The sequence below is a fragment of the Arvicola amphibius genome, chromosome 3, assembly GCF_903992535.2.
Source record: "Arvicola amphibius chromosome 3, mArvAmp1.2, whole genome shotgun sequence".
NCBI classification, from domain to species: Eukaryota; Metazoa; Chordata; class Mammalia; order Rodentia; family Cricetidae; genus Arvicola; species Arvicola amphibius.
In genome coordinates, this window is record NC_052049.1 from 41,439,593 (window position 1) to 41,456,217 (window position 16,625).

Sequence of the window (16,625 nt, forward strand, 5' to 3'; positions counted from 1 at the left end):
CGAATTGAACATTGGAATATTAAATAGGTATGTTATGAAATATCTGTTTAAATGGGAATTGTAATAATAACCGGTAATTTCTTTTAGCTTTTTTCAAACAATTCTTTCTTACCCTCCCATTTCATAATGTGTAAATCTGATTTTTTTTGTTTTGTTTTGTTTTTGTTTTTTCGAGACAGAGTTTCCCTGTAGTTTCTAGAGCCTGTCCTGGATCTAGCTCTTGTAGACCAGGCTGGCCTTGAACTCAGAGATCCGCCTGCCTCTGCCTCCCAAGTGCTGGGATTAAAGGCGTGCACCACCACTGCCCGGCTGTAAATCTGATTTTTATGGTAGTTTTTAAGTACTTATTCAAGTATTATCTGTGGTAAGTTTAATAAACATTCTGAGCTTCAGTCTATATTTATACTTCTTTTAGTTTTGTTGTTGTTTTGTTTTGTTTTATTTTTTAAATATTTATTATGTATACAATATTCTGTTTGTGTGTATGTCTGCAGACCAGAAGAGGGCAGTAGACCTCATTACATATGGCTGTGAGCCACCATGTGGTTGCCGGGAATTGAACTCAGGACCTTTGGAAGAGCAGGCAATGCTCTTAACCACTGAGCCATCTCTCCAGCCCCTTGTTTTGTTTTCAAGACACGATTTCTCTGTGTAATGGCTCTGGTTCTCTTTGAACTCATTTTGTAGACCAGGCTGGCCTCAAACTCACCTGGCATATTTATACTTCACTAATATAGAACTCTTAATAAACTATTTTACCTGTATGGACTAAGACATACTTTTTGAACTGGTCATTCTTCTGATTTATTATTCAGAGTTTCGTTAGACTAGAACTTTTCCCTGCACTTGTTATTCTATGCCTTCTTCAGTTTGCGTTGAAAAATCTAGCAACAGTGTATGAAATGTTCTAATTGGTTTTGTTTTGTTTTGTTTTGTTTTTCAAGACAGGGTTTCTCTGTATAGCCCTGGCTGTCCTGGGACTAACTCTGTAGAGCAGGCTGATCTTGAACTCACAAGAGATTTGCCTGCCTCTGCCTCCCATGTACTTGGGTTAAAGGTGTGCACCACCGCTGCCTGGCCTAATTGTTGTTTTTTTGCATACTATTTAATGTTGTTCTCAGTAAAGAAATATTTCTTATCCCTTTCCCACTTTTTGATTTCAATTATATCGGTGAATTTTATTAATATATTTGAAAAGGTAAAACAAGCCATACTTCTTTGCCATTTTTTAAGACTGTCAACTCAAAGTTCAGTGTCCTATAGTTAATTTACATCTTCCCCACATATAAGTTAGTTGTTCATGTTCAGCATTTGAAGCAAATTGGAAAGGCTTGATGGGATTATAAACTTATGAAGTATCAATACTGTAGTAAAAGGAGCAGCGAGCGGGCCGTGTCCCGCAGCCCTGCTAGCTTTACCCGAAATAATTACACAGAAACTATTCATTTTAACACTGCCTAACCCATTAGTTCTAGCCTCTTATTGGCTAATTCTCACATCTTGGTTAACCCATTTCTAATAATCTGTGTAGCACCACGAGGTGGTGGCTTATCGGGAAAGATCCTAATCTACCTCCATCTCGGGCCAGAGCTTCATGGCGTCTGCCTGAATCTGCTTTCTTCCTCCCAGAATTCTGTTTTGTCTGCGCCACCCACCTAAGGGCTGGCCTATCAAAAGGCCAAGGCAGTTTCTTTATTTACCAATGAAAGTAACACATAGACGGATGACCCTCCTACACCATTTCCTCTTTTTCTGTTTAAACAAAAAAGAAAGGCTTTAACTTTTACATAGTAAAATTACATACAACAAAACAGTTATCAAGCAAGAATTACAGTTACAATATTTAGATCTATTTTATCTTTTATCATAAGTAAGGAAAACTAACTATGGTTATTCATTCTTCAACTCCATCAAAGACTCCAGAAGGATATAATATTACCTAAGTAAACAAGAAGTAAGCAACTTCTAAAACTCTAGAAATAACAGACATCTCGCTGCCTGGACAGTCACCCAAAGTTCATCTGTACTGTTGGGGCATCCATCTTCAGCCTACAGGCCCATAGTATCCAGCAGACATTTCCATGAAGCAGGAAATTTTAAAGACAGTTTAGTCACTTTCTTTTGTATCTTGCAGAATGTCTTGTAGACTCTTTCATGAGTCAGGAACCCCAAAAGACCATCTCACCTTTAGGCAAGTTTAGCAGTTCTCTTTCTGTGGGTTCTTTGTGTCCAGTTTATGCAACAGTCCAGGCAAGAGCAGGTTTTTGCCCAAATGGCTAACCAACTCCATAAGGAGCCTCTTCGATGTCCATCTTTCTCTTGAAGTAGCTGGTGCTGCCAGGAGCAGATGTGTCTCATTGTCATGAAAAACCCTAAGTTATTAAAACATTAAATGCCAAATTCTGTAGTCTTTGAAAGAGATGAAGAATGCCTATTTAACTGAAATATATCTCTATATATCTAGAAAATCTTACTAACATGACTACAAGCTTGACTGTTATCGATTATCCATTAACAACCTATATTTCCTAATTATACATTACATTTTTAAATGAACTACACAATCACAATACCTTAATCAAGAGCAGAAATATACATATAACAAGATTGACCTTAAATTAGTATCAGTAAACTAAGATTTATATCAATCCAAATTATTTATATCTATGCAAGACAACACAAGAAAAGGATTGTTATTTTGAACTTCTCACCCTGTGCAACAGTGGACCTTTTCCAAGCTGGTTGTGTTGTGTGACAAGTGGATCATGTGTAAAGACCCAGCTCAGTGGTTAATCCAAGAACAAACTTCACTGCACTACCCAAATCCAAACTCAGACCCAGAAAAGCTTGGGTCACAGTTTATTGGTCTGATGCTAATGTGATCTACTACTGCTTTCTGGATCCTAGCAAAACCTGGCATCTGAGAAGCTGCTCAGGAAGCTGATGAGATGATACACCAAAAGCTGTACTGTCTGCAGCTAGCAGAGGTCAAAGGGAAGGGTCTCCATTTCTCCATTTCTGAACACTGAGTACTTGAACAAATTGAGCTACAAAGTTTTACCTCATCCAGCATATTCACCAACAGCTACTACCTTTCAAGCATCCTGACAAATTATTGGAAGGAAAAGGCTTCCATAGCCAGCAGAGTGCAGAAGTTTATATAATCCCCAAGCACAGATTAATGATGTAGATCGGATAGACATGATCCCAAAATGTGTTGATTGTAATGGTTCCTACTTTTCTTGATTTAAAAAAAAAAAGTTTGTATTTAAAATTCATGATCCAAAGCAACAGTTCTTTTTCACCTACTCACTATTTGAAGTTTTGAAACTAAAGATTTGTTTAAACTCCTGCTGTACTTTGTTAATGAAATACAGTTTATATTACTTGTATTACTTTGGTTACTTGTTTAACTTTGATATCTGTGACATCCTTTTTTATTTTCCTTTTAAGGTTTACAGCTAGACCACTTGTAGAGACGATATTTGAAAGGGGAATGGCTACGTGCTTTGCTTATGGACAGACTGGAAGTGGAAAAACTCATGTAAGTAATTGTTTAAGTTGTTTCCTGCTATGGTGCTATAGTCTCTCTCTTACACCTTAATTAAAAAGCTAAATTTCTTCTGGGTATGTGCCTGTGGAGGCCGGAGTACAACCTCAGCTGTCACTCTTTGGATGCCATCCATTTTGGGGTTTTTTGAGACAGTTGCTCGTTGGCCTGGAACTAACATGTAAGCTAGGCTGACTGTCCAGGAAGCCCTAGGCATCCCAGCTCTGGGTCAATAATGATGTACTGCTGTGCTTGGGTTATTTTACATGAGTTCCTGAAGATAGAACTCAGGGCCTCATATTTTTGTGGCAGATATTTTATGGACCGGGTCATCACCCCAAACCCAAGACCTAAATTCTTTTAAAAAGAATTTCTGAATAATCTCTATTATTCTTTCTTTCCAAATGTAGACTATGGGTGGTGACTTTTCAGGAAAGAACCAGGATTGTTCTAAGGGAATTTATGCATTAGCAGGTAAGTGTCCTTTGTGTGTGTAGTTGATGACATTCTTGAATATTATTCAGGTGTGTTTGAATAAGACTTTATTGTCCAGCTATACACAAAGCATATTAGATCAACTGTACGTTTTCAAATTAGTTGAAAAGAAATGTGAGGTCTTGGTCAGTCATGGTAGCACACACCTGTAATCCTAGTACTTAGTAGGTGGAGACAGAATCATTGGGTTCACAATCATCGTCAACTATATAGCAAGTTTAAGGCCAGCCTTGGCTATTTGAGATCCTAGCTCAAAAAAAAAAAAAGAAAGAAAGAAAAGAAAACATAAAAGAAGTTTAAGATTAAGCTCTTGTGGACAAAAAAATCTTGATATATATTGGGTCATTGTAAATGTGGCAAACTATTAGATTACTATAAATTATGCAATGGCTAATTGTTACTGGATCTCCCTCCCCCCCTCCCCCCCCCCGGTTTTGAGATAGGGGCTCACCTCATGTACAGCAAGCTGACCACAATCTTGCTGTGTAGCTGAAGATAGCCTTGAATTTCTGGTCCTCCTGCCTCTCACACCTAAATGCTGGATTGTAGGATGTTGTATGCCTGGTCCATGCAGTGCTGCAGACTGAACCCTGGGCTTTGTGCATGCTAATCAACCATTACCAATTGAGCTACATGTTGAGCTCCTTTTAAGGATAAATAGTAACATCCTTTCATTGAATGTGAAAGACAATAGATTCCTTTACAAATTTATTTTTCAAATTAATGTTTTAATTTTATTTTTATTGATATTCACCTAATATTAACTAGTTCTAAAAATAGAAAAGATTTGTTGCATTTTAACGAACTTCATGTGTGAAATTTTTTTGACAGCTCGGGATGTCTTTTTAATGCTGAAGAAGCCAAACTATAAGAAACTAGAACTTCAAGTATATGCAACATTTTTTGAAATTTATAGTGGAAAGGTGTGTGAAAATTTTCATTTTTCTTTTGTTTATGGGGGTGCTATGTGAGTGCATGTATATGGGTACATATGTGTAGGTGGGTGTCTGCATCTACACCATACATACATGTAGAGGCCAGCAGTCAGCCTCATGTGTTATTTCTTAGGAGCTGTCCATCTTGTATTTTTAAGACAGACTTTCATTGTGACCTGCAGGTGGTCGGTTAGTATAGGCTAGCTCACCATCATGCCCCAGGGTCTCCACTTCCCCAATGCTGTGATTATTTGAGATCAAGCTCAGGTCCTTGTACTTGCTTGCCAAGCACTTTACAACTGAGTTGTCTTCAATCCCCAGACTTTTTTTTAAAGAAATGTGGTAAAATTGTGTGTGTGTGTGTGTGTGTGTGTTACACAGTTGTCAATTTTTAAGTGTACAACTTAGTGGCATTCAATATATTTGCTTTCTTTTATGACCTCCACACCCACAAGATTTATATGCTTGTAAATATAGCAGTTGAAGTCTTTAGAATTTTAAATGTCTTTTTAAACTTTCAATGTTGAACATTGTTCTTCAAATAATAGTTTTATTATTTTTAGACTCACTTTTTTAGAGCTGATTTTTTTAAAGCTAGTTTTCTAATTTGAATATGGTTTTCTGTAGGTATTTGACCTATTAAATAGGAAAACAAAATTAAGAGTACTAGAAGATGGAAAACAACAGGTGCAAGTGGTAGGATTACAGGAGCGGGAGGTCAGATGTGTGGAAGATGTACTGAAACTCATTGACATAGGCAACAGTTGCAGGTAAGTCTTAAAGGGATACTTCTGTTTCAGATCCTATGTGTGCAGCATACTAACAAAGGAAAGATTTTAAGTGAAAATATTTTGATTAACATATACATAAAAGTTTTGGTGTATCAGTATGTCCTTAATCACATTACAGAACATCTGGTCAAACATCTGCAAATGCACATTCATCTCGGAGTCATGCAGTGTTTCAGATCATTCTTCGAAGGAAGGGAAAACTACATGGCAAATTTTCTCTCATTGATTTGGCTGGGAATGAAAGAGGAGCTGATACCTCAAGTGCAGACAGGCAAACAAGGCTTGAAGGTGCTGAAATTAATAAAAGCCTTTTAGCACTCAAGGTAGGTAAATGTATTTGTGAAAGTCTTTTAATTCTGCTTACTCAGTTGTAAAGCTAGTAAAAGCAAAGGTTTACAAACTTGGTTTTATTATACATTTTCTTGTTTTAAAACATAGGAAATGAATTGATAGACCAGTTCTGAGGCTGCTTAGTTAGATTCTAAAGGACTATAATCATCCAGACTTTCTTTAGGGGGTACAACAACCATGGAAATGAGCTAAGAAGTGTTTTGTTTCGTTTTTTCTTGTCTGTGACTCTAGATAGTCTCCTCCCCTAGACAGTCTCCTCCCTGGATCTGATAGAGAGTTCTTTGACCCTGCTGTTAACTTTAGCCTCACTAGCTTCTGTAGAGCAGGCTTGCCCAGAACTCAAAGAGATCCACCTGCCTCTACTTCCCGAGTGCTGGGATTAAAGGCAGGTGCCACCACTGCCCAGCAGCTCTTAGCCTCTGAAAGCACCAAGGTGACCTTAAGGGACAAGAGAGAGTGGAAATGATGTCTTACAAATACAGAATAGCATTCGGGGAGAGGGGAATGTTGAACCAAAATAATTTATTTTAAAGGATTATTATATTTTCCCTCTTACTAGAAAATTAGGAGTTGGAAGGATTGCAGTACAGCAGCTGTAGCTTTTGGGATTCCATTGTAAAATCTCAACTTCTTAAACTTTCCTGTTGCCTAAACTCTCAGACACTGGCTATATTTTCAGGTTTTTGTTTTTGTTTTCAGAATAATTAAAGTTTATTTTTGTTGTTACTCATTTTCTTGAATTAATATTTATAAAACCATCATTAAGTTCTATCAAAGAATTTTCAGAACTCATTAGTTCTTAGAAGTTAACAAGTAAGAAACCTCTTTAAAATGTTGCTTAAAATGACTCTGTAATAAAGCCTAATTAGTAAGAAACATTTTCTTAATTTTTAGGAGTGCATCAGAGCCTTAGGTAGAAATAAACCCCATACTCCTTTCCGAGCAAGTAAACTCACTCAGGTGTTGAGAGATTCATTCATAGGTGAAAATTCTCGTACTTGTATGGTAAGTTGGGTTTTTTGTTTGTTTTGATTTTATCCTGAAGTAATAAATAGAAATTCTTTGGAAATTCTTAGATGTTTGCTAATTATAATTACCCTTCTGTTGTGAGAGATTGTGGTATTTAAGACGTGGTCCCTGCTATTTTGGTGGAAAATATAGTGCAGCTGTAATGCTTTTTAATTCTAATGTCTGAATATAGAAACTTGGATTTTCTTACTCTGACTTGTTATTGGAGCAGATCTTAACTTATTCCAAGGTTCTTTCAAATAACTCTTCATGCACTTCACTGTGTTACTTACAATTTGTTGTGTTTATAGCAGGCTAGATGTGCAACCAAAGATTTGTGCAACTGCATAAACTTTGAGTTTTTCCCTCAGTCTTCCTATCTTTCTAATAGGACAGTTTACCTTCTTCACTCCCAAACTGCCTTTCAGTTTCTTAACCAAGAGTTCCTAGAGACTTCAGTGGTCCTGTGGGACATTAGTAGGGTGTTGTCTCTGGCAGAATACTATTCCGTTAGTACTATTAAAAGTAGGTGGAGGGGCAGTCTGTTCCTTTTTCTAAGTGTTTCCCTTCATTTTCTGCTGGATTTTTAATGACTTTCTGGTGTCTTCAGAAAATCTTTTATGTTTTTAACTGGATTTTATAGTGATTGCATGTACTAGGTAAGTAGATCTTAGAGGTCAGATGCCAGTACAAATATTTTAAAGTAGATTGTAAGATTAGACCTTATTGAGCTATTTGTCAGGATTATTATCTTGAGCATTTATGGTTTTATCTTTGCTTCCCCCTACCCCTTTATAGATTGCCACAATCTCTCCAGGAATGGCATCCTGTGAAAATACTCTTAATACGTTAAGATATGCAAATAGGTATGAAAGTTATTCCTACATTTTAAAATTTGAAATCTAATGTATTCGACAGTATATAGTGTGATTTGCTGTCTGCTGAGGAAACATACCTGGAGTTGTAGCATATGATGATACTAAAGCAGAAAGACATAAGGTATTCTGACCTCCAACATGAGCTCCTGTACCACAGCAAACAGAAAATGTACTAGGACAGATTGATCACACTTGCTCCTTAAAGTTTCAAAGTAAAATTTTATATGTTTGCTAAGGAGACATTATTTAGAATTGTTTTGTTAAAAAGAAAAAATGAGTAGAAATATGTTGTATAATTAGTAAGACTGACATCTTTATTAAAATTGAACTTTTTATCCTAGAATATTTTTCCATTTCAACAAATTATGATTCATAATATTTTACTATGTTTCAGTGATGGAAATTCTTATATTATTAAGGATAAAGTGAAAATTAGGGAGTTAATTTCTTAAATTGTTGTGCTCTATGCTAGAAATATTCCTGATGATGTACTATATTTATACAGACACATATGCATATCTCATTTCAGTGATAACAGTTCTTTCTGGTACTGTGTATGGATTATATGTTATTCACATCAATAATGTTGTTACATATGGACAAAATGCACGGAGACCTTATAGTCATGAATAGTTTCAGATGTCCTTAGAACTCTTGGATTAGGATGGCAGGTTTGCTTTGTAGATCGCCCCTACCACACACACACTTCTTGTTTTGAATTTGATTATTTATGTAGTTTTAAAAGATATTTGTACTTGAGAATGTGATGCATGTATGTTAGTATTTTGATGAAATTTACACACTCTTCCCTTTAACTCATCTGGATCTCTCCCCTTGAAGTTTTAAATGTTTTATCAGGTTAACATTTACGATTTTAACCTATAGATTATTCTTCATAACCTACTTCTGGAATGGAGATTGTCTTAATTTTTTTTAAAAAACCATTATTTCTTGTTTCAATCAAAATGGAGACTTTCCCATCTTTTTAAAAATAAGAACTTCACCTGTGTAGAAAAGTATCTGAAAACAAGCTAGGTGGAATGGCTAATGGGTAAAGGCACATACCACAGAAGCCTGATGACCAGAGTTCAACCTCTGCGTCCTGTGGTTAAAGGACAAAACTCATTCTGCAAAATGCCCTCTTGCCCTCCACATGTACTGGGCATATATACACAATACACACAATAATAATAAAATTTTTAAAAATTCAAGTCCCGGGCTGGAGAGAAGGCTCAGAGGTTAAGAGCACTGATTGTTCTTCCAGAGTTCAATTCCCAGCAACCACATGGTGGCTCACAACCATCTGTAATGAGATCTGGTGCCCTCTTCTGGCCTGCAGGCACACATGCAGACAGAACTCTGTAAACAAAATAAATAAATCAAAAACAAATAAGCATTTAATTCTTGTAATGTTTACCATCATTTAGAAATCTCTTCAGTGAAACAAAGGAGTCTAGGAAGCAGCCTCCCTGTAAGGTCTGACATCTTCCTTCCATTGGCAAGTTACAAATTGTCACCTGATAGCTTTAAAATAATTTTATTGTCCTTTTTAACTTTTTAAAAGATTATCTTCATACCTATAAATACATCTTTGTGTATCATTAGGAAACTGTATTTTAATAATTTTTTTAATGTTTGTATTGTGCTTCTTTTGTTTCACCTGAAGAGATTTTTAAATGGTAGTAAACACTGCTAGGAAGCCCTAGGCAATTGTCCTTGGGATGTATGTTACTCAGTGTCTCATGTTTGCCAAGCATGAAGTTGTCCCTGGGTCCTAGTTTTATTCTCTGGGGGAAGCCAGGTAGGGTGGGGGAATCTACAAAAATACAAAATATGGTAGCTACTTAAAAGTATAATAGAGCTTTAAATATGTTCAACTTTTAAGTTTGAATTATGAACTCCTAGCTACAGACATTAATATTTCTGAATTACTTTTTTTAGTATGTGAGAGTTTTTTAAAATCATTTTAAGATGCTCCTCCCCCAAAGTTACTCATTGAGGGGTAGGGAATAACTTTCTGTGGTAGATTCTTATTACAGAACCTCCCCCTCAAATGTTTTAGAATTATATCTAATAGAATTAAACTCATCCATGCCTTAAAACTTCAAATAATAAAGATGTCTGCTAACATGTAGCTAGTATATAGATTGTGATCATAAGTTTTTTTTAGATTTTGACTATTTAGACCAATAGTTAGAGGTAATGTTATAATAAACTAACCCCCACTGGCCTCTCAGCTGTCTGAGGATGGCCTTAAATTCCTGATCTTGTCTCTACCTCCTAGTTTCTAAATAAGGTATACACCAGCATGCTTGGCTAAATATGTAGGGTTTTTATTACATATTGTCATACTAGAAATTGAACTAGGGCCTTGACCAATCTAGACTAGTGCTATATAATTGAGCTACAATCCCAGCCTGCAGATTGCTTATTTACTAAAGAAGTGTTTGCTTAAGAGTCAGCATGTAAATGGAAGAGTGTTAGTTCTTAAGACACAGTAGGCTTATTACCTGCCTTAGTACTTGGTGGCAGCAAAGCCTTAATGTGCTCTAGTTTCCTTATTGATGATCATACCTGCACTAAAGGACAATTTTGAGAACTGAGAGAAGAAATCTTTGTAAAATGTTGAGCACAGCGCTTGGAAATTATTTTCAACCTGTATTTTAATCAAAACACTGTATTTTAGAAATATTTCCTGGGCGTTGAGGGATAGTCTGTAACAATGTACTTTGATGTTAAATGATTAAGATGACAAGTCCAATTCAGTCTATCAATAAAATTGAAATACACTGTCAGGTGTGTGGCACCTGCTATAATCCTATCATGTCAGAAGTGAATGCAGAAGGATTAGGAGTTTAAGGTCACTATTAGCTGTCCAGCAAGTTCTCCAATACTTGTTTCAAAAAGCAGGGGACGGGGAAAGAAAGAGGAGAGAAGAATGAGGGCATGGTTGTTCCAAGAAGAAAAGCTGTATTAGATGCCTGTGGAACAGTTTTCTGAAGCAGAGGATATGCTCTGGGTAAAGGAAGAGGTTAGAGTGATTGAAACAGAAGAGTTAACTGAAAATTTTTTATGTATCATTTTAGAAAAATTATGCCTGTACATGGTATATGTGCTTGCACAAGAGGATATGTAATAGAATAATTTGTGGGTGATGCTAATGGTGCTTCTCAGTGAAGAGATTCTGAAGCAATAAGAAATAGACATATGAGTAACAAAGTTAATTTCCATATTCAAAATTTAGGTTTTCAATTTGTGTAGTTACCACCCACATTCATAATCATTCATAATCATGATCACCAACCACAAAAACTTGAGTGTCTTATTTTCTCCGTCATGGAGGAGGTTTTACAGCTAATACAATTCTAGTTGGGTAAGTCAACCTTAACTCATTATGAACAGACATTAGAATTTCATTCTCTCATCTGGTTTGAGAAGAACTGCGAAAGTGTTGAGGACTCAGGGCTGGGGAAATGGCTCCGATGGCAAAGTGCTTGCTGCTGCTCAAGTATGAAGCCTCGAGATTGTACCCCCAGCATGTATGTAAAAAGGTCTAGCACAGGGGAGGAAAACTGGCCAGATAGTCTAGCCAAATGCTTGGTTAAAAAGACCTGGACTCAGAAAATAAAATGGAGACAAAATTGAGGAAGACATTGCACTTTTGACATCTACATGCATGTACATATGTGTGTATGACACACACATACATACGCACACAATGTTGATTCATTGACAAAAATGCCAACATCCATTAAATCTGGTAGGTTTTAATGATTAGATTTGATGGTTTTAATGATTTGATTGAGTGGGTCATACAGTTAAAGCATGGGGCCTTGGAGTTTCTAGGAAGATTTGTGAGAAAAGGGTGATGAAAACTACAAAGATTTAGGGGTTTTTGAGCTAAGGATCAATAAAACGTGTTTGGAAACCTATTTATGAAGTAATGTTCTAAAATATACTCCACTATGCTGATACTATTTTCTAAACAAAAGTTGAACTGTGCATTGCTATCTTTACCAAGAGCTCTTTTAATTTTCACTGTTTTGGTACTACAGAGTAAAAGAGTTTGGAATTAGTCCTTCAGACATTCCCTTCTCCCAGGGTAGTGGCAGTCGCCCTGATCTCTCTCCTTCTTACGATTATGACGACTTTTCTCCTTCGATTACCAGGTCTTGCTTCGTTTCTTTGACTAGCTTGTTTTGAATTGTGCTGCGCATAGATACTCATTTATTTCCTTTGTTCTGAGCCATTTTTCATTTTCACTTCATTTAGCAGGTGGTTATGCTGCATGATCTGCATTTTTATGTCATTTATTAATTTGCTTTAAAAGATTTATTTAGAATTTAAGCTCCATATTTCCCATTATTTTGTAAAAGATGATGTCACTTTTGTATATTTATCAGTGTGTGATTAAAAGGTACTTGTCTGAAAAAAATAATGATCCTTGTGGTTCAAAAAGTAGTATGTCCTTTTTTAAAATGTGTGAACTTAAGATTTATAGTTTTTAAACATGACAAAAGGTAAGATTCTTAGAATCTTTAAGCATTAGAGATAAAAATGACTGACCAGTCTTGGTGCATAAGCCTTTAATCCAGCACTTGGGAGGTCAGCACTTGGGAGGTAGAAGCAAGCAGATCATCCTGATCTGTGCATTGAGTTCCAGACCATTCAGGGATACATAGTGAGACCTTCTCTCAATAAGTAAAATAAAATCATTTCCTACTTAGCTAGCTGAGTAGTATGGCTGCCAAATCTTAATAGGCTGTAAACTTCTGATTTCTATTATAAAATTTAATTGCAATTATAGTTTATTTCTTTGAAATATTTAATCTGTATACTTTGCTACATTTCTCTGATTATGTGTAATAATTACACTTGAAGTAAGTATAAAGTTAAATAAATAAATTCGGAGTTCAGATAAATTTGACCTACAAAGTGACATCATCAATCTTACTACGTTAAATTGCTTTTGTATTGAATAGGTTGGTGTTTTCGTGTATCTCTGCATGATCCTTTCATAATTTTAAATAACTTATATATTTATAGGGTGAAAGAACTGACTGTAGATCCAGCTGCTGCTGGTGATGTCCGTCCAATAATGCACCATCCACCAAGCCAGATTGATGACTTAGAGACACAGTGGGGTGTGGGGAGTTCCCCTCAGAGAGATGATCTAAAACTTCTTTGTGAACAAAATGTGAGTGACATCATTGTTACTGATCCAACCTTAGTTTGTTTCATCAATAGCAGAACTTAATTGAACACTGTAGTCTAAAGCAGGGATCAGCAAATCCACCCCATGGACTAACCATCTGTTCAGATAAGTACAGCTTTACTGGAATATAGCCATGTTTGTCTAGCTGCTGTCTTACCATGGTAGCAATGACAGAATGTATGGCTCAGAATCCAAATTAATTTCTTGGCTTACTAGCACTCTCATAATAATTTATTTTTCAGATTTTTATGCCTACATTAAAATTTTAGTACCATGCAGTGGGGCCTTCAATCCCAGCCCTTAGGAGAAGAAGCAAGTGGATCTTTGTGAGTTTGAGGACAGCCTGGGCTACACAAAGAATCCCTATCTTGAAAAACAAAAACTAAAGAGTTTAAGATTATATTATATTATATTTATATTATATTAAGTGTATCATATATAAATGTTTTTTTGTTTTAAACTGTGAACAGCTCTGGGTGATGCTGGTGGTACACACCTTTAATCTCAGCACTCAGGGCAGATCTGTGAGTTTCAGAACAGTCAGGGCTACACAAAGAAACCCTGTCTCAAAACAAACAAAACAACCTGTCAACATAATTATATGGATTAAAGAGATAAAGGAACTGTACTAAAAATTACAGCCCCAGAACCACCCCAAAACAAAAAGAGAAGCAAACAAAACCCCAATTAAAATGCCAACATCCATTAAATCTGGTTGGTTTTCTATATTTGAAGTATCTTAAAAATTTTATAATTTCAAATTTCAACAATTTAGTTACTTTTAAAATATATATTTTGGAAGAATAGGCAAATATAAAGAAATGCATGTGATCTGGGCATGTAGCACAAACCTATAATCCCATGACTTGGGAGGCTCAGGCAGGAGGATTGCTGCAAATTTGAGGCTGTATATTACATCGCAGGCTAGCCAGGGTTGCGGTGCAGTAGCTTGTCAAGTAAGGTGGGAAGGTTGAGCAGATGACTCTGGGTAAAGAGCTTGCTGTCCAAGTGGAGGACCAGAGAAGACAGAACTAAAAATGAAAGCCTAGCTTCAGTCCTCCCAAAGTTTTGAAAGATACTATGGTTGTTCTTAAAACTCTCAAAGCAGATACTGAACTATGTCTAGATATGATTGTCTCCCAAAGATACAGAGAACCAGAGTAAGATATGCACACCCTATAGCCAATCGCTTGCCTCTGCCCTCCTGAGTACTGGGATTAAAGGCATCCACCACCACTACCCAGCGAATGATTTTGTTTTGTTTTGTTTGGTATTGTTTTTTGGGGTGGTTTTTTTTTTCTTCATTTTTTGAGACAGGGTTTCTTTGTGTAACCCTAGCTGTTCTGGGACTCTCTCTGTAGACCAGGCTAGCCTCAAACTCAGAAATCTGCCTGCCTCTGCCTCTTGAGTACTGGGATTAAAGGTGTGCATTACCATTGCCTGGCTTAAATGCCATTTCTTTCTTTTTAAAAAAATAATTTATTTAACTTTATGTGCATTGGTATGAAAGTATCATATCCCCTGGAACAGGAATTACAGACAGTTGTGAGCTGCTATGTAGGTGCTGGGAATTGAACCCAGGTCCTCTGAAAGAACTGCCAGTGCTCTTAACCCACTGAGCCATCTCTCATTTCTGCTTAGCATGTTAGAACAGTTTTTAAGTAGACTTCTACATAGTTGTATGTTACTGAAGCCATAGTTTCAGAAAACAGATTGAGTTAATAGAACTGACTTAGGCTGGAGACTGCAAAAGTAAAGCTAAACCAGATCAATTTTGAGTTGATTTAACAACCAAAACATGCTGTGTTGCCATGTGTTTTTGTTGTTGAAGTACAATTATGATTTGTTATTTGAGATTGCTATTAAAAATTATCTGGCGGGGCTGAAGAGATGGTTCAGTGGTTAAGAGCACTGGCTGCTCTTCAAGAGGTCATGAGTTCAATTCCAGCAACCACATGGTGGCTCACAACCATCTGTAATGAGATCTGGTGCCCTCCTGTGGCGTGCGGGCATACATGGAGGCAGAATGTTATATACATAATAAATCTCTAATAAAAAAAAAAACTATCTGGCTTCCTTGCCATGGTGGCACACACCTATAATTCCAATACTAGAGAAGCTGAAGCAGGAGGATTGCTGAGAATTTGATGCTAACCTGGACTACCTATCCAGGACCAGGTCAGCCAGGAATGCAGACAAATCAAAATACACATCCAGACACACCTGTAGTTCCACCTATTTAGGAGGCTAAGGCAGGAAGAATGGTTAAGTCTACCAATATGAGGCCATTCTAAGGAAGAGAACAAGATCTTTTTTTTTTTTTTTGTAAAAAAATAGTAAATGACTTTTTAAAAAGTTTAGCCCATGAGAATACTAATCTTGATAGTCACTTTGAAATACATGGTACCAGTCAAAGATTGTGTCCTTACATATTTCAAGAGAAGAAACTTAAGCTGGGCACAGTGGCACACACCTGTATTCTCAGTACTTGGGAGACTGCAGGCAGCCTGGCTTCCATAGTATCAGGTCATCCAGGAGTCCAGAGCTAGACCATTCCTCAATCAAAGTATATTCTCTGTGCAGTTGCTTTCATGTATTATAAAGTCCTGTATATGTGAGGTAAATTGTTAGAGAAGCCAGTACTAACTAGGAACACCTGAAATAAGCTTACGTCAACTGAAAAGTTGGACTGTTCTGAAAGATGGTGCTTTTTAGGGTAAGTCTACATGTAATATTAGTAAATTCCTAAGTGAAAATGACTTCTTGCTTGTGAGTTGGACTTTCATTACTTAGACTTTCATTAAAAATGGCCTTTCTTAAAAAGACTTTACAAAACTGCTTTTGAGACTGGGCTATAGCTAAGTGGTAGAACGTTGCCTCTTTTAAAAAAAAAAAAAAAAAACACAGAAATTCCTCAGTGAGCTCCCAAGGAAGAAAATAAAAACAAAAGTTCAGTGACATTTAAAAATATAAGCTTTAGGTGATAGTTTTAAACTTTGTGTTTTAAGGAAGAAGAAGTTTCTCCACAACTGTTTACTTTCCATGAAGCTGTCTCCCAGATGGTAGAAATGGAAGAACAGGTTGTAGAAGATCACAGGGCAGTGTTCCAGGTATGTAAGGAAAGGCTTTCTTTGCCTTAAATTAATGAAAATTTTAAGAATCCTTTGAATAGAACACAATTCTTTTAAAATTTCATGTAGTTCAGTGGTAGAATGCTTGCTTACCATTCACACAGAATTCCTGGTCTGCCCCCCCTCCCAAAAATTTGATTTTACAGTGACTTAGAGATGTCATGTCTACTGATTTTTTTTTTTTTTGAGAATATCTGCTTCCATTGTTTGACTCAGAACTCATGATTTGTAGGCCAGTCTCCTCTGATAAATATTTGTAAAGCAAACCACT

At 36.4% G+C, this 16,625-nt stretch overlaps 1 protein-coding gene across 5 annotated transcripts in view; it reads left to right on the plus strand.

The window, feature by feature from the left end:
* Kif2a (kinesin family member 2A) overlaps positions 1-16,625 on the plus strand; it is a 62,296-nt gene that overhangs the window by 39,165 nt on the left and 6,506 nt on the right. For 3 of the 5 annotated variants that reach the window (XM_038324392.1, XM_038324393.2, XM_038324394.1), the window contains 9 exons: positions 3,454-3,544; positions 3,961-4,024; positions 4,877-4,968; positions 5,608-5,750; positions 5,890-6,094; positions 7,017-7,127; positions 7,929-7,996; positions 13,055-13,205; positions 16,232-16,333. In XM_038324392.1, the coding sequence (XP_038180320.1) occupies positions 3,454-3,544; positions 3,961-4,024; positions 4,877-4,968; positions 5,608-5,750; positions 5,890-6,094; positions 7,017-7,127; positions 7,929-7,996; positions 13,055-13,205; positions 16,232-16,333 (1,027 nt within the window). Of the gene's footprint in view, positions 1-3,453; positions 3,545-3,960; positions 4,025-4,876; positions 4,969-5,607; positions 5,751-5,889; positions 6,095-7,016; positions 7,128-7,928; positions 7,997-12,063; positions 12,178-13,054; positions 13,206-16,231; positions 16,334-16,625 lie in introns of all 5 variants that reach the window. The other 2 variants (XM_038324396.1, XM_038324397.1) reach the window with 1 other exon arrangement.